The sequence below is a fragment of the Corvus moneduloides genome, chromosome 5, assembly GCF_009650955.1.
Source record: "Corvus moneduloides isolate bCorMon1 chromosome 5, bCorMon1.pri, whole genome shotgun sequence".
Taxonomy (NCBI): domain Eukaryota; kingdom Metazoa; phylum Chordata; class Aves; order Passeriformes; family Corvidae; genus Corvus; species Corvus moneduloides.
Window position 1 is genome coordinate 12,335,259 of NC_045480.1, and position 24,233 is coordinate 12,359,491.

Below are 24,233 nucleotides of genomic sequence, written 5' to 3' on the forward strand. Positions count from 1 at the left end.
TTGTCAGGATACTTCCTTCTCCTTCCAATTTTCCTCATTCTAAATCTATAAGTTTAATCTGGCAGTGTCACTTCTAGGAACTGAGCTTATGATGCTGACCATCAATCTAGAGCTCTCACTAATCCTTTCAATCTAAGTGCATGAAATTGGAAGCAAAGAAATCAGAGAGTGGGGGAGGAGGAGTTAAATTCAGAAGTTTCTCTTTCAACTTCTTCTGTATCACTATTATTACATTTTAATGTAAAAACCATTTTATTTTAAAGTATTATAGAAATTTAAACTTAAAATCTGATCAGTGTTATTAATAATCTTCCAGAGCAAATACATATTTGGGAGAGAAATTATCTCTCTGAGATAAATATATGTAGAAGAACAAGAGGCATATTATATAGCTTCTTGTTGAAGCAGGAGACTGGGAACTTTTGAGGTTTTTTCTTACTCACTATGTGACCACAGGTTGGTCACTTAATCTGTCTTTGCCCAGTTTCCCATTTATTAAATTATTACAATACAAATATTTACCTTGAAGAAATGTTGCGAAAATCCAATTCCATACCTGCTCTCACAGGGGTCAAGTACTCCTTACATATAAAGAGTTTAAGGTTAGTGCAAAATATTAGTGCTAATATGTTCATGAAGTTTTGGAATCATACATTTTATATCAGCTTACTTCTTTTTGATGTACAAGGTAGGTAGTTATATTGATTGAGAAGTTTTGTGGTATAAAACATGATTAAGAATATTTTTGTTGTTTTATACACCTAAATTGAAAATCTGTGTATTTTCTCTCTAGCCTGTGTACACATTGAAGGATGCCCAGGAAAAAGAGGTGAATAAAATAGCCAGTAAGAGATTAGAGCAGCAAGTGTTGACCTTGAAAGCCCAGCTCAGGGACCAGGCTGCATTACAAAATCAGTTTCATGAGTTGCAGAATGAAGTGGAACTCCTTCAGGCTCAGCTATGTGAAAAGGTATCATAAAGTCGTTTTCTGTGTCCTTAAATGTGAGCTTAGATGTCAGATTCTACATCTTTATTTTCAAAGGGGAAAAGCAAAATAGTCTTCTTTCCTGGGAATGAATATGAGGATAATTAAATGGTTTCCAGGTATATAAAAGTACCCCTGACTTCAGAGAAATAAGTAAAAGATGTAAACTGCCTGAGTGATCCATGTTATGAAAAAATGATAGATGATCATGAAAGTTCAGTCTCTGCTCTAATTAATCCCCATAGTGTAATGCAAGCAAAGTGATGCTGAAATGCTCTACAGAGCCACCTCCTTGGCTTAAATTGTCAGGATTTTTAACATTCCTGACTCTGTTGTTCCACTTTATCAGATTATGAAACACCAAGCTAGTGACAGAATTTTGATAGAGTTTTTCCTGACTTTTTTTGTTCATCTGCTAGGGGTACACATGAAGAGTTTCAGTAACACTTTTTCAGATACGTGTGTGGGTTGGATTTTTGTCATAGTTATTCTGGTGAGAACCCCCATGTATGCACAAGTGTACTTACGCAAGCAGTTTTCACACTTGTGTACTAATTTCACCTGACAAGCCAGAGCAGGTGCATTAAGATTTGCAAAGCTGCTGCCTTACAGTGTGACAGCAAAGCTGCTGCTGTAAGTGTGACTGCAGCTACTGAACTCTTGGGTGGAAACAAATTCCTCCTAGGACTTATTTCCCATTGATTTTCTTTCCTATTGGGAACTGTATTTTGGAAAGGGATGATAGTTACAGTGTGAGCCAAATTGGAATTGCCCATCAGACTCTGAAACAGCTAGTAAATGGCATGTTCTCAATAGTGCTCTTTGTTCTTCATAGCCTGATACAAGTAGAACATGCTTCTCCTCTGTCTCTGCTCTGAAATACAAGAGATTATTGTCTTCTCCCTACTGGGAACAAGTTTCATTCTACTTTCTCCACAGTAGATCCATCTTTTTACAATTTCGGTTTTTGTTTGTTTGTTTGGTGGTGGTGGTGGTTTTGTTTTGTTTTTCCTAGCCTCATCATGTGCTGTGGTTTGCTCTAAACCAGCCCTGTAAAGAGGGTTAGTGGCTTCTCTCAGGTATGGATTAGGGGATGCCTCTTAGAAGAATGGTGCTGGTAAAATGAAACTGTTTTGTAGTGTCTGGTGTGATATCAGATGGTAGGTGAGTAAAGGGTGAGACATGCTGTCCATATAAATAGAAAAATCTTAATTGTTCTATTGCATCTTCAAAATATGTTGCTCCCTGCCTCATCAAGAATTGAATGTCTCCAGTGCAGGGACCCTACTGCCAGATCTTTTTTGTTCCCCCAGTGCTAGTGCAATGTAAAGACATGTTTTCCCTGTCCTGCCTGCTCTGATTCCTCCCAAGCCCACAATTTATTAGCTGAGGCCCATGTGATCTTTTTCAGCATAACTGAATTATCATAAAAGTTTTTTAATGAAGCATATATTTACTGTAAACTTTGCAGAAATGTAAATTTTCAGGCAAAATGAATGCAAAGAATCTGTACTTATTGTCGAAAATACTGTAATGATTCATAATGGTAATGGATTTTTCTTGGCAAGATACTGTGTTTTTTCTACATAATCAGACAAAAGGGTTATCATCAGTAGATTTTAATCATAAGGTACAGACTAAGTCATCTGGCCCACCCTGCTTCACCTACACTAACAGAGGACATGTATCAGCTGTGTCAGAGTAGAAGGTTGTTGATGTTCACTTTTCAGAGTGGAATATACATGCAGAAAATTTCTTCTCTCTTCTCTAATTTTACAATATAATATTGATAATGAAAGTGAAAATTTTCCCCCAAAGACTGTTTTGAAAGATTCTCAGAGTAAATATGAACATGAGTGCATGATGAAGGATACCAAGTCTTTACTGTGATGCTGGTTTGATGAAGTAACCTCACTGATATAAGGCTCCATCTAAGAACATCCAAAAGCCTTTCTTAATTTTTAAGACCAATGCTAATGTGAGTAGGGCAGTGTTTGTATGCCAGAGCCTATCTGTGTGCAACCAGCTCCTTACAGTGATTCATCTTGTTTGTGATACAGGGTCACACAGATATGCAAAGTGTACACCTCAGAGTCAGGTCTAAAACAGATATCAAAAAACTGCTAGAGTATTTTAAAGTGCTTCTTGGATAAATTGATTCAGGATATTTTTCAAATCTTTCAGGAGAAAGAACTACAGAAGAGAAAGTCTGAAGTGAAGCTGACATTAGCTCCTCTGAAGGTAGTGTGTTTCCCTGAACACTGATTTGGGACCTGCACAAAGTGTATCCCTTTGCTTCCAGGCTTCTGTGCCTGTGACTGCTTCTGTAGTTGTCCCTGATTAGCTGGGTGCTACTGGGCTTCACCTTAGGCAAGAGCTCACTGACATTATTGCAAGGTTGCTCTTCAGCCTGTCAAAAGGGGGATCTTGCTCATGGAAAGGGAACATCTCTTTCCAGTTTATCTGTGCACATGTACTGCTCTTGAAGGTGCAGAGGCGCCTAATGATGTAGAGACATAGGAATGCAATCTATAGCTTTGGGTCAAAACGTGTGGAATTTCAGATCAGACACAAAATATAAACTTGCAGTCTCAGCAGTGAGTGAAATCACAGAACCATAGAATGTTTGTGTTCATGCCACACAGGCTAAGCTGGCTTGCCTCACCCAAAAGTGCCAGGAAAGGAACAGCTTCATTAGGAGAATACATGGCGAATTCCAGAGGCAAGGAATTATTAACTCTGCATTTGATGAAGAGGTGAAAAACTTGGTGGATGACATGACCCTGGCAGAGTACATAGTTGCTTTTACACCAGTGTGTGATCAAGAGGTAAGTGCTTGTCCTTCCTCGTAGGATCCTCATGTTTCCACTATTGAACTAAGTGGTGGTTTTCAAAGTGTTTAGTGAGACTCAGTGTGTAATTATAAAATATATTTCATTGCTTATTATAAATATTGCTTCTGACAAATCAGTGGAGTCGGCCATTTTACTGTTGTAGGCAGGGTTTAAATTTCAGGAGCTTATAGCAAAGTGCATCAGTGTTCCATGAAAGAAACACTCCCCTGACATTTTGACTAAGTATCTGATGGATAATGCAGCACATATTTCCCGATTTTATTTTAAATGTGAATTTTGCATTTTTTTCCTGCACAATGCATTGTTTCAGATTTGTGAAGAAGTCAGGAAAAAAAATATCAACAGTCAATTATTTTAAGACTTAAGTCAACTCAGTGGACATTTGTATTGGAAAGGGAGTTAGTCACTTATGTTTCTCTGGCAAGGCAAAAGTGGGATAGTCGGTTTCACACCTGATTCTGTTCAATATTGTCATTAATATTTTGGATGGTGGGAATAAACTTCCTAATTTTGGAGTAGCACCTTAAGTAGATTCTTAAGGACAGGAATCTCAGTCTGGAAACCTGAAGAAACAGGAATTCCCTTGCAGTGCTTCAGTAGCCACCAACAAGTTCTTTTTTCCTTTTAATTTTCTGTTTCTTATTATTTTTTTAAAAGCCTGCAAAAGTACCCAAACAATATTTGGTAATATTTGTGTCAAGTGCACTCAAGTAGAATCTTTGGTTAAAATAGGGGAAGGGGGAGGAAATACTGTGTGTTACACATTTGTATAATACAGTGTGCTTGTCACAGCAGAACACAGAATATTGGTTCATACTATATATTGTACTTCAGCTATCACAGTGCACTGCAAAATGAATACATAAAAATAATGTATCTTAATGACACTTCACATTTTCACCAGCAAAAGATACTCAAAATGGGCATATATTATAGTAAATCCACTGGGCTATTTTTCTGATTATTTTGTGGTTTTGCACACTGAGTGGTATTCTGTATCACATTTATAGTGCTTATTCTTACAGTGTTACTAAGTGTTGCACGCTATCACTCAGACATACTTATTTTTGTGGCAAGAGCCAATTTAACTGCATGTTAAGGAGAAGGTGGATTGATTCCTGGTTGCAGGATGGGACAGGACTCTGTGTCTGGCTGTGTCTCCTTTGAGTACCTCACATGTGGGACCACTACTGCCTCACCCAAGCTCCCACTGCGCAGGAGTGTTTTATGTGACTGTGGCCAGGAATTCATCTGTCAGAAGGGAGATGGTGCTCCACTACTTTCAGACATTTTCTCAGACATGGCTGTGATAGATGAGCGTTAATAAAGCTTTCCAACGCAATAAATATCAAAATACTGTTCACATTCACACTGTCTCCCTCAATGTTCAATTATCACACAACTTAGCAGGTTCAACAAGAGAGAATGAGATTGAATCTATATTCTGATATCCAGTGAACTTATCTGCAGCATGGAGCCCCACATTAAATTCCCTGCTTTGACAGATATTTATCTGTTCATACTAACTGGAGCACAGACCCCTTCCCATGGTGTCCAGCACCATAGTGGCCAGAGGTCTCACTTAGGCTCAGGCACAAACGGGATTCAAGTCTGGGGTTTTTTATCATGCAGAGAACAGACTGGGTCTTACTGGGCATCTTGACACTGAGCTTAAGGCCCTTCTGATCTGTGATAAGTAGTTCCATATGTAACAGGGAGAAACCTTCCTGCCAAGGAAGTTGTATGTTCCCATGAAAAATGTGTATTTCTTGCATTAGGTTTCCAATGGAAAACACTTCAATGAAAATATGTCCATGTTTCACTACTACTAATTTAATAATGATGACAATAAAAAAAAAGAGAGAGAGACTGTTTCATATTCATGTGATACATTCCTTTGGTTTAAAAGATCTTGTACTGAATTCTGTAGACATATGTTGAAGTGAACTGACTTTTCATCTCGGAAGTTTCGTTTCTTGCTTTCAACTCTTATTCTCACTGGACTTCACATCTAAGATTCCAGAGCTATGCCCGACATCCACTTATATAAAATTCCTTTGAAAGCTCATTCCTTCCCCTCAATTTTTTACTTCTACATCATTCCTAACGTATGAATTCTACTATACAAAACCTGATTTGAATTCTACTATACAAAACCTGGTGGATGGCTTTTTTTTTTTCCTTTTTTTTTTTTCCCCCTTCTTAAATTAAAGATTTGCAATCAGCTTTATTCATTACTGGACCCAGTAAGAAATGGAAGCCTGTCACATATTGGCATCAGACCTCTGTGCCTTGACTTACTGATGAATTTCAGCTCAAAGTTTGCAGTGATGCGTGAAGAGCTGATCCAGAGCCCTTTGAAAGGAATGGGGACTCTGTATTCAATTCAGTGCCTGGCCTTTTATAGTTCAGTAAAATCTTTGAGTCATGTTCTCAGAGAAAAAATTTGTTTATAGTTCTATTAAGAACTCTTCATTTTTTCTTTTTCATCTCTACATGGAATTACATATGGAGGGGATAGAGCTGCCCCAGCTGAGTGCTAGGATGCCTCAGCTTCTGTTGGAGACTTATGGGCATCACCAAGTTACTTGTGCTTACAAGCCAAAGCAAACCAGTTCTTTGCTTATTCAGGACACAATGGATGGTTGGTCATTTCCTTTTGTTGCCAGAAGTATTTTCTCCCTAATGTTCATCCCAATTAAAATACTAAACCATGAAGACAGTGTTTTGCAAAACCCACCATCTTTGGAGCTTCTCTTCAGACTTCACTTTCAACATTCAAGGCTCTGTTCTCAGACATGATAAATCCCTGTTGTCCCTATGGCTTTATTTTGCTGACTAACTCAAGACTTCCATCAGTTCAGTTTAGCAGAGCAGCACGTATTTTGAGGCTTGTCATTCTTGATTATTTTCACAGGCCAGCATTAAATTCAAATGTTTGTGAGTGAGAAATAAAATTTGCTTGAATCATGTAGTATCTCATGATTTTGTTTCAGCAGTGCACTCTTCAGTGAAGTCAGATATTTGCTAGAGTAATATGTTCAGAAAAGACTTCTCTTAATAAACCCATTTAAAGAGGACTAGATTTTGAATTAATTTTCCTCACCATAAAACTGTACACCATGAAGCTCTTTATTTGTAATTTAGTTTAATTGATCAATTTAATATAATTTAATTTAATTTAATTTTAGTGGGTTTTTATCCTAATAAACATATATGATTGCACAAAAGGGATTTTATTTCAATTCTTTTTCATCCACCACCTATGTCACTGTGGTGAAAGCAAAAATTCTGTGCAGGATGGTGAAAAAATGCTGCCTCTCAGTTTTGAAAAAAATAGTCTTTTGGGCAGGCATTGGAATGACAACGTATGTCTAATATGGACTTGAAATTTTTGGAGGCATGAAGAAGTTAATTTCTAAGCCTTTGTGATATATTTTCTTTTTAAAAGACTTAAATTGAGAAACCATTGCCCCTTGGAGTGGAGCAATAATAAATTTTGGCAATAGAAACATCTTAAAACCTTGTCTTATTTTGTGTCTGGAAAACAGAAAGCATGTGGCTGAAGAGGACACATTCCTGGGACAAGGGCTGCCTCCAGCGGGTGCACGTGGCACTCGGCACGATGCCATAGCTGGGATTCACACACCCAATGTCAGACACAGAATATGTGTCCATTTTTGGCCTTCTGTCATGTCCCATTTTAATCACCTCCTTTTGAATGCTGATTTTTTTTTTTTTTTTTAATTGGAAGGACCTTGGCCTCATCTTTGTTTTTTTGCTTTTGTAGAATTAATTCAGGGACATTATTAACAGTTATTGTTTTTCTGCCTTTCCCAGTGAAAAGAACACAGGACAGCATTCATCAACTGATCTTGGACGTTCATGTTCACAAAACACCAAAAAAAAAAGGACTATGACTTGGCTTTGCAACAGCTGCTTTACTTGGGTTGGTAAAACTAGGAAGCAAGTGAAGATGTTCCAGACAACTAATAGAACATGTGAAAGAGGAGGCCTGATTTTTTCCTGAGTTTAAGTGTCTACTCGCAGTTTAAGAAACAGGCTTTACCCAGTCTGGCTGGCTTGAACATGAGGCAATGTCCATGCTGCTTTTGATGGATCAGAGAACCACACAGAGGAGCAAGTGAGCTTGGCTTGCCTTTCCCATGGACTCAGCCCAGCCTGTAGAGTTGTGCGGTATTTTGGGCCTTTCCTCTCTCTTTTGGGCTAGGTGTGGAGAAACAGGAGTATGTTTAATCCTTTCCCTCAAATGATTGAGCCAACAGCCTCTGTCTGGATGTCTGTAATGGAAAATTCTGCTGTACTCATCCAATTTCTCTTGTGCTGGAAGGCTTTGACTTGATGATATAGTTTTTATATTCTTTCCATAGTGGATCTGAAACCATTGTGGCTGTTTGCCCTCATTTCTTGGGGCTGAAAGGGAATTTGTGCAAGGAATATAGGGATAAATGGTAGTGCTTTTTAATGCTTTTCATGCAGTCATCTTAAACCTTATGGATGGAAAGCTCCAGGCAAAGAATGTGTCCAGTGCAGTGAATTGTTTTACAGAATAGGGATTAAATGTACAGAACAGCATAGCTTAATTCTTCTTTCTGTCAAGGGATTTCTTCTGAGATTGATTTTGGTAGAACAGTGCTTTTTGTTTGTTTATTAGTTTGTATTTCTACTCACCACTTTGTAAGAAATCGCCATTTTCCATATTTGAATCATATTTGTAGGAAATAGGCCTGAAATAAAATTCTCTGATGATTTGTTTAAAATGGTTTGTGCATGGTTGTTAAGGTCAGAGACTTTTCTGGCACTGAGGGTGAGATACATTTCCTGTATAATGTCTGTACGTCCGACAGTCATCCATGGTAGTTTATCTATTTATTTTCACAGTCAAGACATACTTCCAAGGAATTATCCTGCCCATTTTATGTACCTGCTTTAGGTAAGTGCAGATGACTGAGCACTGACAGGCTGCCCAGAGAGGTTGTGGAGTCTCCCTCACTGGAGATACTCAGGAACCATCTGGACACAAACCTGTGCCATGTGCTCTGGGATGACCCTGCTTGAGCAGATGACCCACTGTGGTCCCTTCCAGCCTGACCCATCCTGTGATTCTGTGATAAGGTGGGAAGAGCCATAGAAGTTGGACTGCAGTGGTTGTCAAGGGGGCCAGGGGGAAATAGCTTTGGTCTGATGAGTCCCACCCTCAGACAGGAGAAAGAATTTAACTTTGGACTTTCAGTCTTTTTGTGACAAGGCTGATCAAGAGCAAGGAATCTTTCAAGACAAAAGGTTTTTTGCAAGAAGAGGCCTTTTTTTTACCTGACATTACAAAAACCATGCCTTGAGTCATTGGAATCATCATCATCCAAGTGGATAAAAGAGTGGAATTAGTTATTTAGTAATTTTTTTAAAGAAGGGTAAAGTCCATTGCTGAGAGGTATGTTATTTTTAACTTTTAGAGAAATTATTAAAAACACTGAAAGGCATGAAATACGGATTTTAAAAAAGTTAGTGGCAGCCTGGCCTTTCCAATGAAATAACTGATAAAGCTGTTCAATAATTATATGATTGTTTGGATAGAGGCATCTCAAGAATTTGTGATGGTTGAGGAGAAGGTTCTTACTCAAGATTAGTGCCATTTGAAAGTAAAATTTGGTTTAGTTGACAAGATTTAGATCAATTTCCTGACTGCATCCATAATACAGATATTTTAGCAGTGGTTTTTGCTGTAGTTCATGGGCAACAGCATGTGTTTGTCTAGAACAGCAAATGCCAATAGAGGAATAGCCATGACTAAAAAAAAGAAAAGCTTTAAAACTAACCAACCTTTATTTTCTGATAAAAAATAGAATTTAAATTAATGTAAAATGTACAACTAAAAATATCCGGATAAATTAAAACATTTTCATCTTCTCTTTGACACCACTGTCTAATTTTTTTGTAGTGTTGGGGGAAGCTGATGTTTTTTGGTTTCAATAGCAATCCTTTCTAGAGCTTGGCATTATGCAAGTTTACCCTCTTCTGAGTTTTGGTCAAATATCACAATATTTTCATTTCTTCCTAGGTAAAGTAATTTGTGGAAAATTGAGGGGAAAGAAAAAATCATAGGAAAATAGGAAAATAGAATAAATATTGTAAAAAAAAATTAAAAAAACCTTAAAAAGAACAAGTTAATGTCTTGGCATTGAGACAAAATGCAGAATTTTTGCTTAGCTGCATCCTCAGTGCTATAGAGAATGTGATCTTTAGTGTTAGTCTTATGACACACCAAAGATGAGTCTTTTTGAGAGAATCATACCACCTTTCAAATGTAGTGCAGACTATACTGTGAAATCTTTGTCAGGGTAGTAGCATCTTCATTCACTGGGGTTTGCATTAACCCTGCTTTCTGCTGAGTGTCCCTACTTTGGCTGCAGAAGAATTTGCTAATTCCCAGAGGCAAAAGGGTCTGTGGGGTGAAGAGTTGAAGGAAAGGAATGCCCCTGGAAGGAAGTTATTTTTCTAGAAATGACTTGTGCCAGTGTCACAGCTTTGATTTGGTGGTGTGTTTTTTTCTGGCAGCTTTACCAGCTCTCCTGCCTATGAGGAGGACAGTGATTTGCCTTTGCATGGGTCATTGAGCTCCAGAACTTGTTCTGCTCCTGCTCACTCTCATCTATCACCACAAATGCCTCTAACTGTGCTTCCTGTAGTGAGGAAATTCTCATCAAATAATTTTAGATCCAATATCTTCATGCCTCAAAACATTTCAGGGCTGACCTTTGTGACCCCACCATCGCTTTAAGCCAGCTGGCTTTTTTTGTGAGTGATGGGGAGAGATACTGCACTCATAACCTTGGTAAGAAACCAAGGACTTCTGGAGCTGCCTTGGGCTCCTGTGTTTAGAGGGGAACATCCAAATGTAAGCTTTCACTTTCCAACTGATCTGTGCCTGCAATGCTAGGATATATTTGGGTATTCATGCCACCTTACCTAAATAAATGCAATATCCAGGTAATGTCACAGGCCCCCTCTGTAATCAGCATAGAGAAAGTAAATATTTTAGGGAAGAGCAGCAGTCTAAATTCCATGCCCCAAATTGGCCAGTGTGAGTGGTCCTTCCATTCCTGGATGTGCCTGCCTTGTTCCCTGGCCTGTTCAGCCTGGAGTAAAGGATCCAGGTGGCAGCTGCTCCTGGGCAGTGTCCCAGCTGGCCACACATGCTCGTGTTGGGTACTTTAAGGAGACCAATGGCCACAATTCATCAGAACTGGTTCCCTTTGCTGATGGGGAGCCAAGGACAGGAGGTGAAATGGCAACAACACTGTGTGTTTGTCTTCATGTCATAATAGAACTATATTTAGATGCAGAAGCTTGTCAATAAATGCTCATCTTTCTGTTGGGTCATTTCAGAGCAGTCTTACACTGCTCTGGAATTTCAAAGTCCTTTGATTTTTCTTTTTTTTAATGGACACATGTGATGTAGCTAAAACTCAATAAAGATGCACAGAGCAAAAACAATATATTATTTTAAGTAAAATGTGTTTTCTTTTAAGTAATTCTTCCTGACCTGGCATATTTATAGTATCTGCATTTCTGGAGCTTTTGCACGAGGACTGATGGCAATGAGATGGTAATGCATAATGATGTGTATTATTTTAGAAATAAATAACTGTTCAAAAACCCAAAGGCTGAAATGGCAAGACTTGCAATTGCAAGAAAAAATGCAACAATAATCTGGTAGCTATATTAAATTTGTATTTGAATGATAAAGTGCTACTGCCCTGTAGTAGTCATTTATATTCAGGGAGATCTTCTACTCCTGCTTGCAACTGTTATGAAAATGTGCATAATTAAACTGCCATTTCTCTCTAAATTTGTCTGCATCTCAGTGAAGATAATCTAAAAGGATAGTTTGCTGTGGTGTTAAAGTTGATTTGGAGTTGAAATAAGATCAACTGAATTAATATTATTTTTGTTTTCAATAGGAGGGTCTGCATAAGAGTTCATGCAGTTAAACTAACACACTTTTGAAGTCTGTTCAGCTTAATTTTCTTGAGCATTCAGAGGTAGACACCTGAGTTAGTTGTATAGTGTGGAGTGAGACAATATGTATGTAAAAGAATCCTGTTAGAAATTTTGAGATTCTTCAAGAGAACTAACATGAGACAATTTTTAAACTTAGAATTTTTTTTCTAGTTTCAATATAGGTTTTCTTAATATCCCAAGGTGAATTTTCAGCTGCAGTTAAAGCTTAGAGATCTTTTGTGTTTTATTTTGAGGATGAGTTGTTGAATACATGATTCTTTATTTAGACAGGTGCAGGAATGCTTCACATCTGAAATAATTGGTATGTTATCTTTTTCCTTATTTTGCTAAATGCAGTTTATTTACAGTTAATTTCTGTGAATATTTATTTTAATGAACTCATCCAAATGGCTTCCACTAATCCAAAGTGAACAGCATTGGAAAACTTAATCTATCTTGAATTTCTTAAAATGCTATTTTCTCTTGCAGGTGCTGCCTTCCTCCACAGACATTTCACAGGCTAATGGACAGCCAGAGGATCATGTGGCATGTGCCAAAGGGAATGGGATGACTGGGTCCATACCTGAAAACTCTCAGCCAGGGGTGGATGGCCTCCACAGTTCTCACATCACCCCAAACGTGTGTGCTGGTTCTCCTATGCGAGTAACAAGCCCAGAGAGGATCATAGCCTTGCATCGAGAACTAAGAGAAAACCATCACAAAAATTTCCAGGTCAGTAAAAGTTTTCTTACTGTTTTTAGTTTAGTGAAATCTCTTATTCTTGGCAGAAGATACAGGTATTTGAATGATTCCCTCCAGAGATGCACAGTTGATTGTTAGTTTAAACAAGCTGACAATAATAAATGTTTAATGTCTTTCATCATGCATTTTCTTCCCCATTGTGTAAGAGTGGCTCGGGGCTTGTAAAAATAATTGAAAGATTTTGTTTTCGTCATGGGGTACTCCATGGTAAGATAATCTTTGAAAATTGTTGGATGTTTTAAAAAAGAAATCGTTATGTTGGTCTTGTCCTACCTTTTTCCCCTCCAACTCTTTTTTCTTTTTTTTTTTTAGTGATCCAATTATTCCTATGCCCTGAAGCTCTTTATAGTAATTTCCATTAACTGCAGGAATCCTGTTAAGAACAGAGCTGATCAATTGCAATTGCATTTGTGACAGTCTGCTGCTAAACTAAACACGCAAGAGATTTCAGCTTCTCTGAGAAAACATAACCTCTCCATACTTGTATGGAAACAAAATTCAAATATGCAATTACTGGAGCCAGTTAGGTAGAGTAGTTAAAAATATTAGTCTACTGAATATCCTTTATAATCTTGGATTACAATAAATGCAATGAAACAAGCAAAAGCATAGTTTTTGCTTTTGTCATTGATGAAAAGAACATGCAAGATACTGAGATTTCCTTTTAGTTAAGAAATTTGTTATGCAGTGGAATGGTGACTCAGAATTCTGATAACATGTCACATAGTCCAGGGGATATATGTAACAGTTCAAATAAAGTTTCCTGGTCCTTTTCTCTCTCACACTCACACGTCAAAAGAGCAGTGAAAATATGACCCTAAAAGAAAACTATTATGAAGAGCAGAATGCAAGTAGCTCTTTGATTGATCTTCATGAACTCAGAGTTTTGGTTTTTTTTATATAAATCATATGAGCTTTAATTAAACCCCAGTGAAAGCAGGACATGGGCTTGTTGTACAGTTTTGTGGGAGGCTACAGCTGAAATCAGCCACAATGCATAGAGCGGCCTGTTTTCATAGAGGATACAGAAACACACAGGGACATCCAAGGTTACAGTTTCTGTTCTCTTTTCTCCTCAGATACCTTCAGTTGTCCCCTCCGGCTCAAAGCCACGGGCTGGTCCCAACCCGCCCGTGATCCCTGAGGAAGCCCCTTTGCCTGTGCTGTCAGGGATGAAGGATGCTGCGGTGCCCCCGGAGCCTGGTGTGTTCTGGGCCACGAAGGGGAGGGATCGGTTGTCGAAACGTGATGATAAATTTTGGGGTCAAACAGGAGATCAGCATGCAGGTGCTATTCCCCAGGGAATGAAACACAAAAATGCCATTATGAATAAGGCATGGCTCTCTAGAGAAAAAACAGATGGCTCCACCTCAGCTACCACAGCAGAAAGCTATTTGCCAGACATGTTGTCAGCAAGTAATAAAGGTCGATATCCTGTGGGGAGAAATCAGCTGCATGGGAAAGAATAAAACTTGCAGAAATAAAACTAGGTAAACATCTTAGCAATGTGATTTTTCCCATTGATACAAAAATACTAGTAATTTTTTTAAAACAAACATATTTTACTAGTTAGCATGGCCCAGCAACTTGTTTGAGATGACTGGAAAATTTACATGGAAAAGAGCTGTGATACTTTCCATGATCAAAATTTCATAGAACATTTGAGATCACTGAAACACATGGACTTTTCATTAGCCAGGCCACCTCCCTATTTTCTTTTCACCTTTTGTTGATTTGCTTTTTCTTTTAACTGAAACTGTGAAACAATCTATTAAATCACTTTTGCTTTTATGTATAACCTATTTCTTCAGTGTGCACTGGCAAGTTCTCAAAGAACATCTCCCTTGTGTAACTGTTTCCTTTGGGACTTCAGGAAATGTAGTGTCATGGACTTCCTAGGAATTAATTCTACAAAGATTAGAGGGTAATTTTGCTGTGTTTCTTTAGTCTTGGGATACTTCTAAAAAATTAATCCTTTTTTTTCTAATAGGCCCAACTACAGAAGGATATTCAGTGTATTGCTGTGGGGGCTAGTATCTGTAAAATAGAATCCTTCAATTGGTGCTTTTAAGTAAAAAATTGCAGCTTAGCTTGAGTAGCTTTGCTGGGCATGTCCACAACCACTTTCTGTAGGGGACTGTGTGGGCATCATGGGTACAGTAACATCTGAGTCCAAGGAATGGATGATTCAGACTGCACCCTGTGCTGCCAAATCCCTGCCACAGGGAGAAGTGGATGGAGTGCCAGGCCACCTGTGCTGACACTGCCAGGACAGTGCTTCCTTGTAGTCTGGCTCACAAATAGTTGTGGTCTGGGCTGCAGGAGCCTTGGGTGGGTCCTGGCTATGGAAAGGAGGAGGGAATAGTGTGTCTGTGCAGGTACATGGGGGCACTAATGCTGGTTGGCTTTGGGAAGTTTAACTGAGCATGGTTGTAAATGCCACAAAATACTGATTTATATTGTGATCTCACCAGAGTTAATACTTTTGGAAAACATGCATTATTCATGTATCTTTATCATTATTCTGTATTTTTCATCACTTTTATTAGAAAAGGACATTCACACACATCAATGCATGGCACAGTTCCTGTGCTTTTCCTCTGCCTCCATCGATTACCCCGGTTAGTTCATAGTATGTTACTACTTGTTTGATGCTGCTTTTTGGAAGCCAGAAGTAAAATGACTGGTTTTGATGAAATATTAATGCACACACTCACACTTTATTGTGGAAGCCTGCCTTCAATTGCTCAGTAAGGTAGCAGTGCAGTTGCTTACAGCAGTAACTGAATTGCTCTTCATCCAGGATATCTTTAGAAAACACACACCAGATGCCAAGGGAAACAGTCCCTGGAAGCAATGTTGTTGAGTGCTGCCTAAGCAGGAGGCACCAGTGAGATTCCAAAATGTGGACTTTTGTTTTTATGTGTCTTTCTCTTCTTCCTGGTGCATGGCCAGAACTTCTGAAGACAGACATACTGCTATCCAGCCATCAGCTGCCTTGTCAAGTATTAAGATATTTTGATGTGCAAAACCACTGTAAATATTGAACATGGTAACTTTTATGTTGATAAAAATTAGACATTGTGAGAACTTTTTGGAGCTTTATCTTACTGACAGTGAAATGTAAGGCTTGGAAGTTCAGTCTGAGGTCAGATCATAATGCATGAAGTGTGCTAATATTAAGGGTATTAATAATAATACCCTGTGATAATATGATAATAAATCTTTGTTATCCTAGTGAAGCTATCTACTTTGTGTTTGGGGCTATAGTCACTTTCCATGAAATTAAGCCTTTGTCAGTCCAGTCCCTTTCTATCACAGATAAGTGTGGTTTATTTTAAGCATTCAAGCTTCATATTAAGCTAATTAGGTTATTTGGCCCCATTCTTCCTCCTGCTGAAACTAATGATTTCCTGAGCAAGGGCTGCAGACACAGAGATATAGATGGAAGAGCAGATATTTGCAAGGATATTCCCTGCATTGAAGCATTATAATTCAAAATGGACTCAAGCAATTCATCCAGCAAATGGGTTCTGTCCTGGCACTTCATAGCTTTGCTTCACAAGTCACAGATTTCAGTTAAAATCCTGTAGCTCCTTGCGGTTTTAATTTTTTAAGATATCCATTCTTCCTACTACAAAGCATTGTTTAAAGATGTGCAGATACCACAGTTATCATTTGGGCGGCTGTTTCAGCTGCTCTTTATTTCTCTTAATTAAAATTGTGATCGTTTGGACACTACAGTGGAGGAATGGCAATAAATTAGCAGCAATCAGTTTGGGGAGTTGCATGCGGCAGTACTGGAAAAGGTGAGTCAGCTAAAGCTTTTCTCTTTTAAACCTCTGTCTTACTCCATTTTTCCCACTACTGAATGGACAAATGAGAAGTGATAGTCAGATCATACCAAATAATTATGCACTAATTAATCTACAGGAAGATGAGATGATACATTGCACCATCAAACAAGGCTCTTCAAATTCTTTAAACATGGTCATTTATTGCAACCTGACCCAAAATGTAGTGTTGGACCAGATGGTTCCTATACTGGTGTCCTGCTGAGCTGAGGTCTTTTAGGAGTCTGAGCTTGCTCAGTGAGTCATACAGGATAAATAATTTTGGTCCTTATTCTGTAAATTATTTTTTAGGGGTTTTTTAAATTGAGGGTGATCAGTAGCAATGTGCTTGCAGAGCACATCTTAATTGGCTTGTGTTGAATCACCTTTGGTCTGCTGTTTGCCATCCATGGACCTGCAGGAGTCGAATGGCATTATCTGTACTTGACTGGGTGATGAGGATACTTGGAAGGAAGCTGGATGACAGCATGCTGCCTACTGACACATGCTCACTGAGCCTGCTCCCCATTCAGACTCTTCCACTTCCAAAGAAATTGTTTGAAACAGCACAGGAAACTATTTTCTAGGCTCAATAGTTAATATCTAACAAGTGTTTATTAACGTATTCAGCCAATATTTGCCCAGTTCTTTTTTCTAGACTTGAGCTACCTAATACTAAAATCAAAATATCTGTTTTCAGCAGCAAAGTTGTATCTTCTGTCTCTAGTTTTAACAGAAGTATTACTTAGAAACAGAATTACATGGAAGCAGTAATCTGAAATAGTGCATAATGCTTTCTAAAGGCTCTGTGAAAGATAAAAAGGAAACTCACAGTGTACCTGAGACTACAAGTGCATTGTAAAGTAGTCTGTACCCACTATAGGGGAGGAATTGGAATCTGAGAACCAAAAACCACTGGAAAGAATAGCCTTTCTCCTCTAACAGGTGGAAAAAATTGCATCACTTTCTTCCAACACTGAATGAGCATTTTCCTGAAATTAAAGAAAACTTATCATTCTCCTGCAGTTGTGCATTACCCGTTTTGCTCTTTACTGGTAGGAAGGGTCATAAACAGGGAATGTAATGCCAGTTTTTGTGTTCAAATGCAAAGAAACAGAACACCTAGAATGACAGATCATGCATATTTTAAAAGAGTTCTCTTTAGTCAGTGCAATTCCTGCATTAGAGTACTTCTAATTCTCTTATTTTTCAGGAAAATAGCATTCATAATATTTAAAAAAATAGTAAGTTGGCTGGTATTTTGTCTACACTCAGCTGTGCATGGAGTCTCACTTAACTAGAAAGAATTCATCATGCAAGTTAAAAATGTAAAGTTGCTCATTACATCTTAGGAATGTCTGCAGCAGAAATGGTTTGATCAGAATCAGTGGAAGGAACGTGGTCTGCATCCCTCTTTGAGAACTGATATGCTGGAGAAGGCTGGGAAGGCACAGGAAAGTAGGGAAGGGGACAAAACTCAAGCTGCCAGTGTTGACTCTAGGTTCTCCTGTATATTGGACATTTTTAGAAAATGCAGGAGGGTTGCTCCTGAAGCCTGCCACTCCCCATGTTTTGCTTGCCTTGTGCTACAAAAAGCTTTCATGCCCATAGGAAATTAGGGGATCAGGTCTTTTGGTCAGTCTATGGTCACTCAGCTTCATACTCAGGACTGGTATTTGTGGGAGTCAGAACAAAAACAAGTTGCCCATGATTAAATCTTCTCTAGTCCCTAAGAATCCCTGTTTATATTTTTTTTGAGTAGCAATTCTGATTTGTAAAAGCACTATCTAATACCTTCTTAGTAACAGCCTTTTCATTGAGGCCATAACCTGATGGATATTAAAGCCTCTAATTAAAACCAGATAATGCATGAAAGATTTCTACAGTACAAACCTTTCTCTTAAGGCCTGATTAAACCAAAAAACCTCACACATCTGTTTGCAGAAATGTGTTCTCATCAGGTCAGGCACTTAGTAGCATTGACTTAGGACCATCCTTCTCACGACAGCTTGTTCTTGGGAGTAAGGAGAGCAACAAAGGCTAGGACAGAAAATGGAATATATCAGACACAATGGCTTTTTATATTTAGTTAGGAATGTAGTCTTTCTACATTCTATGGCTCTGATCATCCTATCAGTCAGGATAATGGTGAACCATAGAATAATGTGTTCATTTACATATAAATATGTATAAAACATTTATGTGCATATATATACACCTATATATATGTATAATTGCATGCAGTTTGGCATAAATAAATAGGGTTTAAAATAATAGGAAGAAGTGATTTTCTGCAGATCATTCTTTTTCTTTGTTTTTTCCTCTCTTTCTTGGGATTTGCAAATACAAGTAATGACAAGGAAAGAGACTGATGTCTTTAATTCTTATTTTAAAGACTGAATTTAAAGCTTAAATTAAGAGGGAACTAAGACTATGCAGTGGAAGTTCTGGTTGTACCTTGACTACACTGCAGATTAAAAATCCAGGTATGTATGAATCTGTCTTCTCCTTCCCAAATAAAGTAGATTCCATGGGAAGGACACTCACTTGTGTGCCCCACATGCCAGCCCAAATGTAGATGACAGTGGGACCAGGCTAGTGGGGGACACTTGCCCTAGAGCAGTTTAGCTCCCTGTTGTCTCTTTTGCCACTGAAAGAGTGGGAAAAAAAAGGATGAGTGGTTGTATAAAATACTGTTAGCACAATTTTGCTTTTATATGCATAAACCAATGAGCCTTTGCTGCGTAGGAGTTAGGCACCACTAGGGAAAGTATCAGGTGCCCATGGTGGGAGCCAGACTGACTAGCACCCTTGTTAAAGGTCTCTTGAACTGTGGCCACTGTCATATTTCATGTAGCATAAACTATCTACCTTTAGAAATCTTAATGTTGTGTGGAAAGTTCTTGAGAGGAAAAGCTATGACTTGTGAAGTAAGCAGGTCTTTAAAAAAAGTAGAGAAAAAAGAAAAATAAAGGAAAAAGAGCAAGAAGATCGTGTTACAGATGGTGGGTCAGGTTCAGCAGGGTGCAAGAGCAGCTCAGTTTCAGCCTGGTGATCCAGAGCAGCTGTGAGCCTGGCTTCCCAGGCACTGAGACTGTGTGTTCAAGCCATTAGTGAACTAGGTCAAGTGTCTAAGGATGGAGAGAGAGTTCTTTTTTTCATGGGTTTGTGGGAATATTTAATAAATATTACTCAGAAATTAAGATATTGCCTGTTCTGCCTAGTCACTGTGTTTTTGATTATGGTGTGAGAACATGGAGCAAAAGGGAATTTCAGTAAAAGATTGCTGGGAGTTTGTTTTGGTTGGACTTGTATTAATTGTATTTGGACAATTTGGAATTTGAAGTGCCGTGGCTTCTCAGCATATGGCTGGCTGGCAAAGCCTCCTTTAATGGGGAAGCACCTGGAGCACGTTGCTGATTTTTGTAATGTGGCTCCAGGGCTGAAAATTGTGAGCGATTCTTTCTCACCCTCACTGAAAGCTGCAGCTAAAAAGAGAGAACATGGCTGTCCCTTGCCCCCACCATCTGCTGAGTGCTGCCTCCCTGCTTTCCCATCTGTGGGCTGGGGACTCTGTTTCTCAGCAGCCACATCTCTGTTTCCAGCTGGCTGCAGACAGTCCCTTCTGGGGAAAGGGGTTTAAATTCTAGGGGTGAGGCTGCCTAGCTGAAGGGTACTGATAATTTGTGGCTCTTTGCACAGAGAGCTTTGCCTGGGGACGAGGCTGTTCTTGTCTCTCAGAGGAGCTGATTTGTAGGAGAAAGTGTACTCCATAATGTAGCTGCCCTGTGGATAGCAAGGGACTGGGCTCTGCTCATCCCTGCTACCCTTACAATTTATGTGCCTTTTCTCTGCTGGGTGTGATCACCAATATGATGTGGCTGCTGAATTAACAGTTAGTTAGAGACCTTTTGTAGGTGGAGGATCTTTTGCGAATGACTGTTTATGAATGAGCAGACAGGCTCATTTGATGTACCTGAGCTTGGTAGAAATAAATAACAAATCTACTTTATATGGCTCCTATATGATCTGGATGCCTCATCATTTTGCAAGGCAGAAGTGTACTCTCTGTATCCTATAGCTACTGAGCATAACCAGAAACCATTTCTGTCACAATGAATCTGCTAAAGAGTAGATGACCACGGAAGGAGCTGTGCACTGATTCTGCAGAATAAGTGGTGGGTTGCAGGTGGCTGGCCCTGAGTGGGTGCTGGAGAGCATGTTGGAGGCAATGACCTCTTCAGGGTTTTGAAACCTAAGAAACAAAGCTGCAGCTGGTGTGGGCAAGAATCACGGTCTACTACATGGACTGAGTTGGGTTCATACAGAAAGTACCTTGTGTGATGATGCTTAGAAGAGCCAGAAAAAAACACTACTTGCTAACAAATAATGTGGATGTGATCATGGGACTCTGCTATAGACTGCCTAGCCAGGCCAATGACACTGATAAATTACTCTTTGAGGAACTAAGAGACTCCTCTAAATCATAAGAAAGGCAACTAAGAAAGATGCCCTCCTTGACTGGCTGCTTGTTAACAGAGAAGGTCTCGAGCGAAGTGGAGATTGGTGGCTGTCTTGGCCACAGCAGTCATTAAGTGATTGAGTTTAAAATCTCTGGTTTTAAACAGGAGGAAAAGTGCCTGCAAAACTTGAGCCCTGGACACGAGGAGAGCAGACTTCAGACTGCTCAGGGAACTAGTGAGTAAGGTTCCCTGAGAAAAAGCTTTTGCAGATGTGGGGGTCCATCTCTGCTGGTCAGTTTTTAAGCACCACCTCCTAAGGGCACAGGAGTAGGCAATTCCTAAATGTTTCAAGTCAAGCAGATGAGGCAGAAGGCTGGCTTGGCTGAGCAGGGATTTTCCTTTGGAGATAAGGCAAAAAAGGGGGGTGTATGAGCAGTGGAAGCAAAATCAGGTGACATCCTGTGTGCAGTTTTGGGCGCCACAATATAAGAAAGATATAAAGCTCTTAGAGTGTCCAAAGGAAGGCTAAAAGATGCTGAAGGGCCTTGAGGAGAAGCCATGTGAGGGGCAGCTGAGGTCACTTGGTCTGTTCAGCCTGGAGGAGACTGAGGGGAGACCTCATTGCAGTTCCAGCTTCCTTGTGAGAGGAAGAGGAGGGGCAAGTACTGATCTCTGCTGTGTGGTGACAGTGACAGGATTTGAAGGAATGGCCTGAAGATGTGTCAGGGGAGGTTTAGATTGGATTTTAGAAAAAGATTCTTCACCCAGAGGATGGTTGGGCACTGGGACAGGCTCTCCAGGGAAATGGTCACAGCACCAGCCTGACGGAGTTCAAGGAGTGTTTGGACAATGCTCTCAGGCACAAGGTGTAAATCTTGGAACTGTCCTGTGCAGGGCCAGGAGTTGGACTTTTACAATCCTGCTGTGTTCCTTCCAACTCATAGTGTTGTGTAGTTCTGTGATTGTTATATCTGACATCTGCACCTTTCCCAGACCAGCACATTCCTGTTGTCCCCCTTAGAGTTGACTCTGAGACTTCCATTTGCACTGACTTTTTCATGTGGACAGACAATTGATTCAACATTTTCTGGTTCTTCTCTGGTGACAAGACATCTTTATCAGGCTACAGAATTAAGCTCTTTATTGCTTACAGCTCAGCCAACACTGCAGACCTTCAAGCAGAGATTGTCAGGTGTCTGTCTCCCTGGCAGGGAGTTGGTTACCATGTGTTTAGGAGCTAAGCTTAAGTCATGCTCCAAGGATTGGGATTCCTTGGAACATCTGTAAGTCTGAGTTAGTCTCTTGGGGTCCCTGCAGTCATGACAAGAAATCATCACTTGACCTACAGGACAGGATTCATCTCATCATAATGTAGGTCTAAACTAGGCAAGATGATCTGCACTCTAGAGGTGCCTTTTCAATTCACTGACTGTAAAGATGAGTGGAATGGAACTACCTCAGATGTCCAGTCTACTGCAGGAAAAAGGAGAAGTGATTCCTGCCCAAAATACTTTAGCAGTTAAGTGAGCAAGGTCATTTAGTGCTTGGTTGTGGTGGCCTGGTAGTGCTTAGCAGGACAAAAACTTGCAGTCTTCCTCCTAAGTCCTAGGTGACTGCTCTGAACACCAGAGTAATCTTCATAGAAGAGAAAATGGACATTAATACTTGGGAGCCTCTCTTTTGTGTTGTTCTGTCTGGGCTTTTTTGAATGTTCTGCCTGAGGACTCTTCCTCCATACTTACAGCTTGGACTAACTGTATAGTTTTGTCTTAATTTACAGTCACAAACTCTGGGTTCACTGTAAAATGTTTAGGTACCAGTTTATAAATAGATTAAACAGGAAATAAAATGTGCATGTAGATCTGAAGCCTTGTTGACCTGACAGATTCTCCCAAGGCCCCAGGAGATCAGAGGCAGCATTCATCAAGTGAGGCATTGAGCATATGCCAGGTGTAGTACTAATACTCGGGAGCTTTTGCATGCTAATAAGCCATATTCATTGTTCTTTGTGAACTGTGCACTCCACTTGTGCATGCTTGCTCTTGAGTAGTGTAAAAGAGGACAATGCAGAACAGAGGGCAGAAGCTTATAAAATAGTGTATTCAAACACATGAATTCAGCCTGAGCTGGGGAGAGTTTTCTACAGTGGATTAGTGGCTGCAGCACTGCTGTTCTCCTGGGAAATCACCTAAGCACATGTGTTTCCTTTAGAGGGCTTCTGACCTCTTTTGTGTTCTTCTTAATTTCTGTGTCCTAAGTAAGGTGATATTAAAACAATTCCTTGTTGGTATGCTTCCTTGGGAGCTTTGCAGAGTGTGCAGGAGGGAAGTGGTTTCTGCTGCTCCTAAATTAAAAGCAGTTGCTCAAACTCCTGCAAGTCTATGGAAGATGACATGTCAGCTAAGAATGAGTGCTGCTCTTTGCACTGGCAAACTGGATGCTGGGGAAAGAATAATGTGATTGTCAAGACACATCTTTCAATTTAATAAACCATTTTGAAAAGAAGGCTTTTTCTCTGTTTAGTAGTGGTCCTTGGGGAAAAAAAAATCTAAACTCTAGCATGAAAACAAACACTCCATGTCTGTTTTGAAATAAACATACTGTCTTCTGCAGTACTGGGCTACACTGTAAATTTTATAGACAAATAGGATATGAATAAGACAATTGCCTTAGCAGTATTATTAGGAGTAATAACTTCTGTTGTGGATAAATCTGATCCTTTGAAAATGTAAAAACATTCATGTTTAATTATTTTAGCTTAGCTTTTCCCTTAGAAGAGGTTGTCCTGTCTGTAAGTTTTATTAGAAATGACATGATATACAGCTTATTATCAATTACTAATTTTGAGGTCTCACTTGAACAGAGGTTGTAGCAATACATTGTTTTGCATCTCTCGACTGCATACTCTGGAAGCTAATGTTGGGGGCTTCTTCCTGCTTCCGAATGGCTGTTTTGGGACTAATTACCGAGTCACAGTGTTGTACAAAATATCTGACTCTGCTTGTTGAAGTCCTCCTTGATTATCAGTACCCATGGAGCTGTGGGATCCTTTGTATTTTTGGATTGCTGCACCTGAACCCAGTGTTATCTGTTAGTGACCACAACATTAAAAAATCAACTTTTAATTTATTGCCTAATTTATAGGCCCACTTGAACGAGCTATGACACAGTTGAACTCGTGTTCAATGATTAATGCGAAATAAAAGGTAGTGTTACATGGCCCAGTTAGATTAGATGCTCTTGATCTAATCCTGTCAGTCAGCCACAGCTGTTAACCATTTTATGTCCTCATATAAGACTTTACTTGTGCTGC

The 24,233-nt window shown here is 39.4% G+C and overlaps 1 protein-coding gene across 1 annotated transcript in view; it reads left to right on the plus strand.

Moving 5' to 3' along the window:
- C5H4orf50 (chromosome 5 C4orf50 homolog) overlaps window positions 1-24,233 on the plus strand; it is an 81,391-nt gene that overhangs the window by 18,054 nt on the left and 39,104 nt on the right. Inside the window, exons 10-14 of the mRNA XM_032110299.1 lie at window positions 794-970; window positions 3,170-3,226; window positions 3,631-3,813; window positions 12,352-12,594; window positions 13,704-13,827. Coding sequence (XP_031966190.1) covers window positions 794-970; window positions 3,170-3,226; window positions 3,631-3,813; window positions 12,352-12,594; window positions 13,704-13,827 — 784 coding nt within the window. The remainder of the gene's footprint in view (window positions 1-793; window positions 971-3,169; window positions 3,227-3,630; window positions 3,814-12,351; window positions 12,595-13,703; window positions 13,828-24,233) is intronic.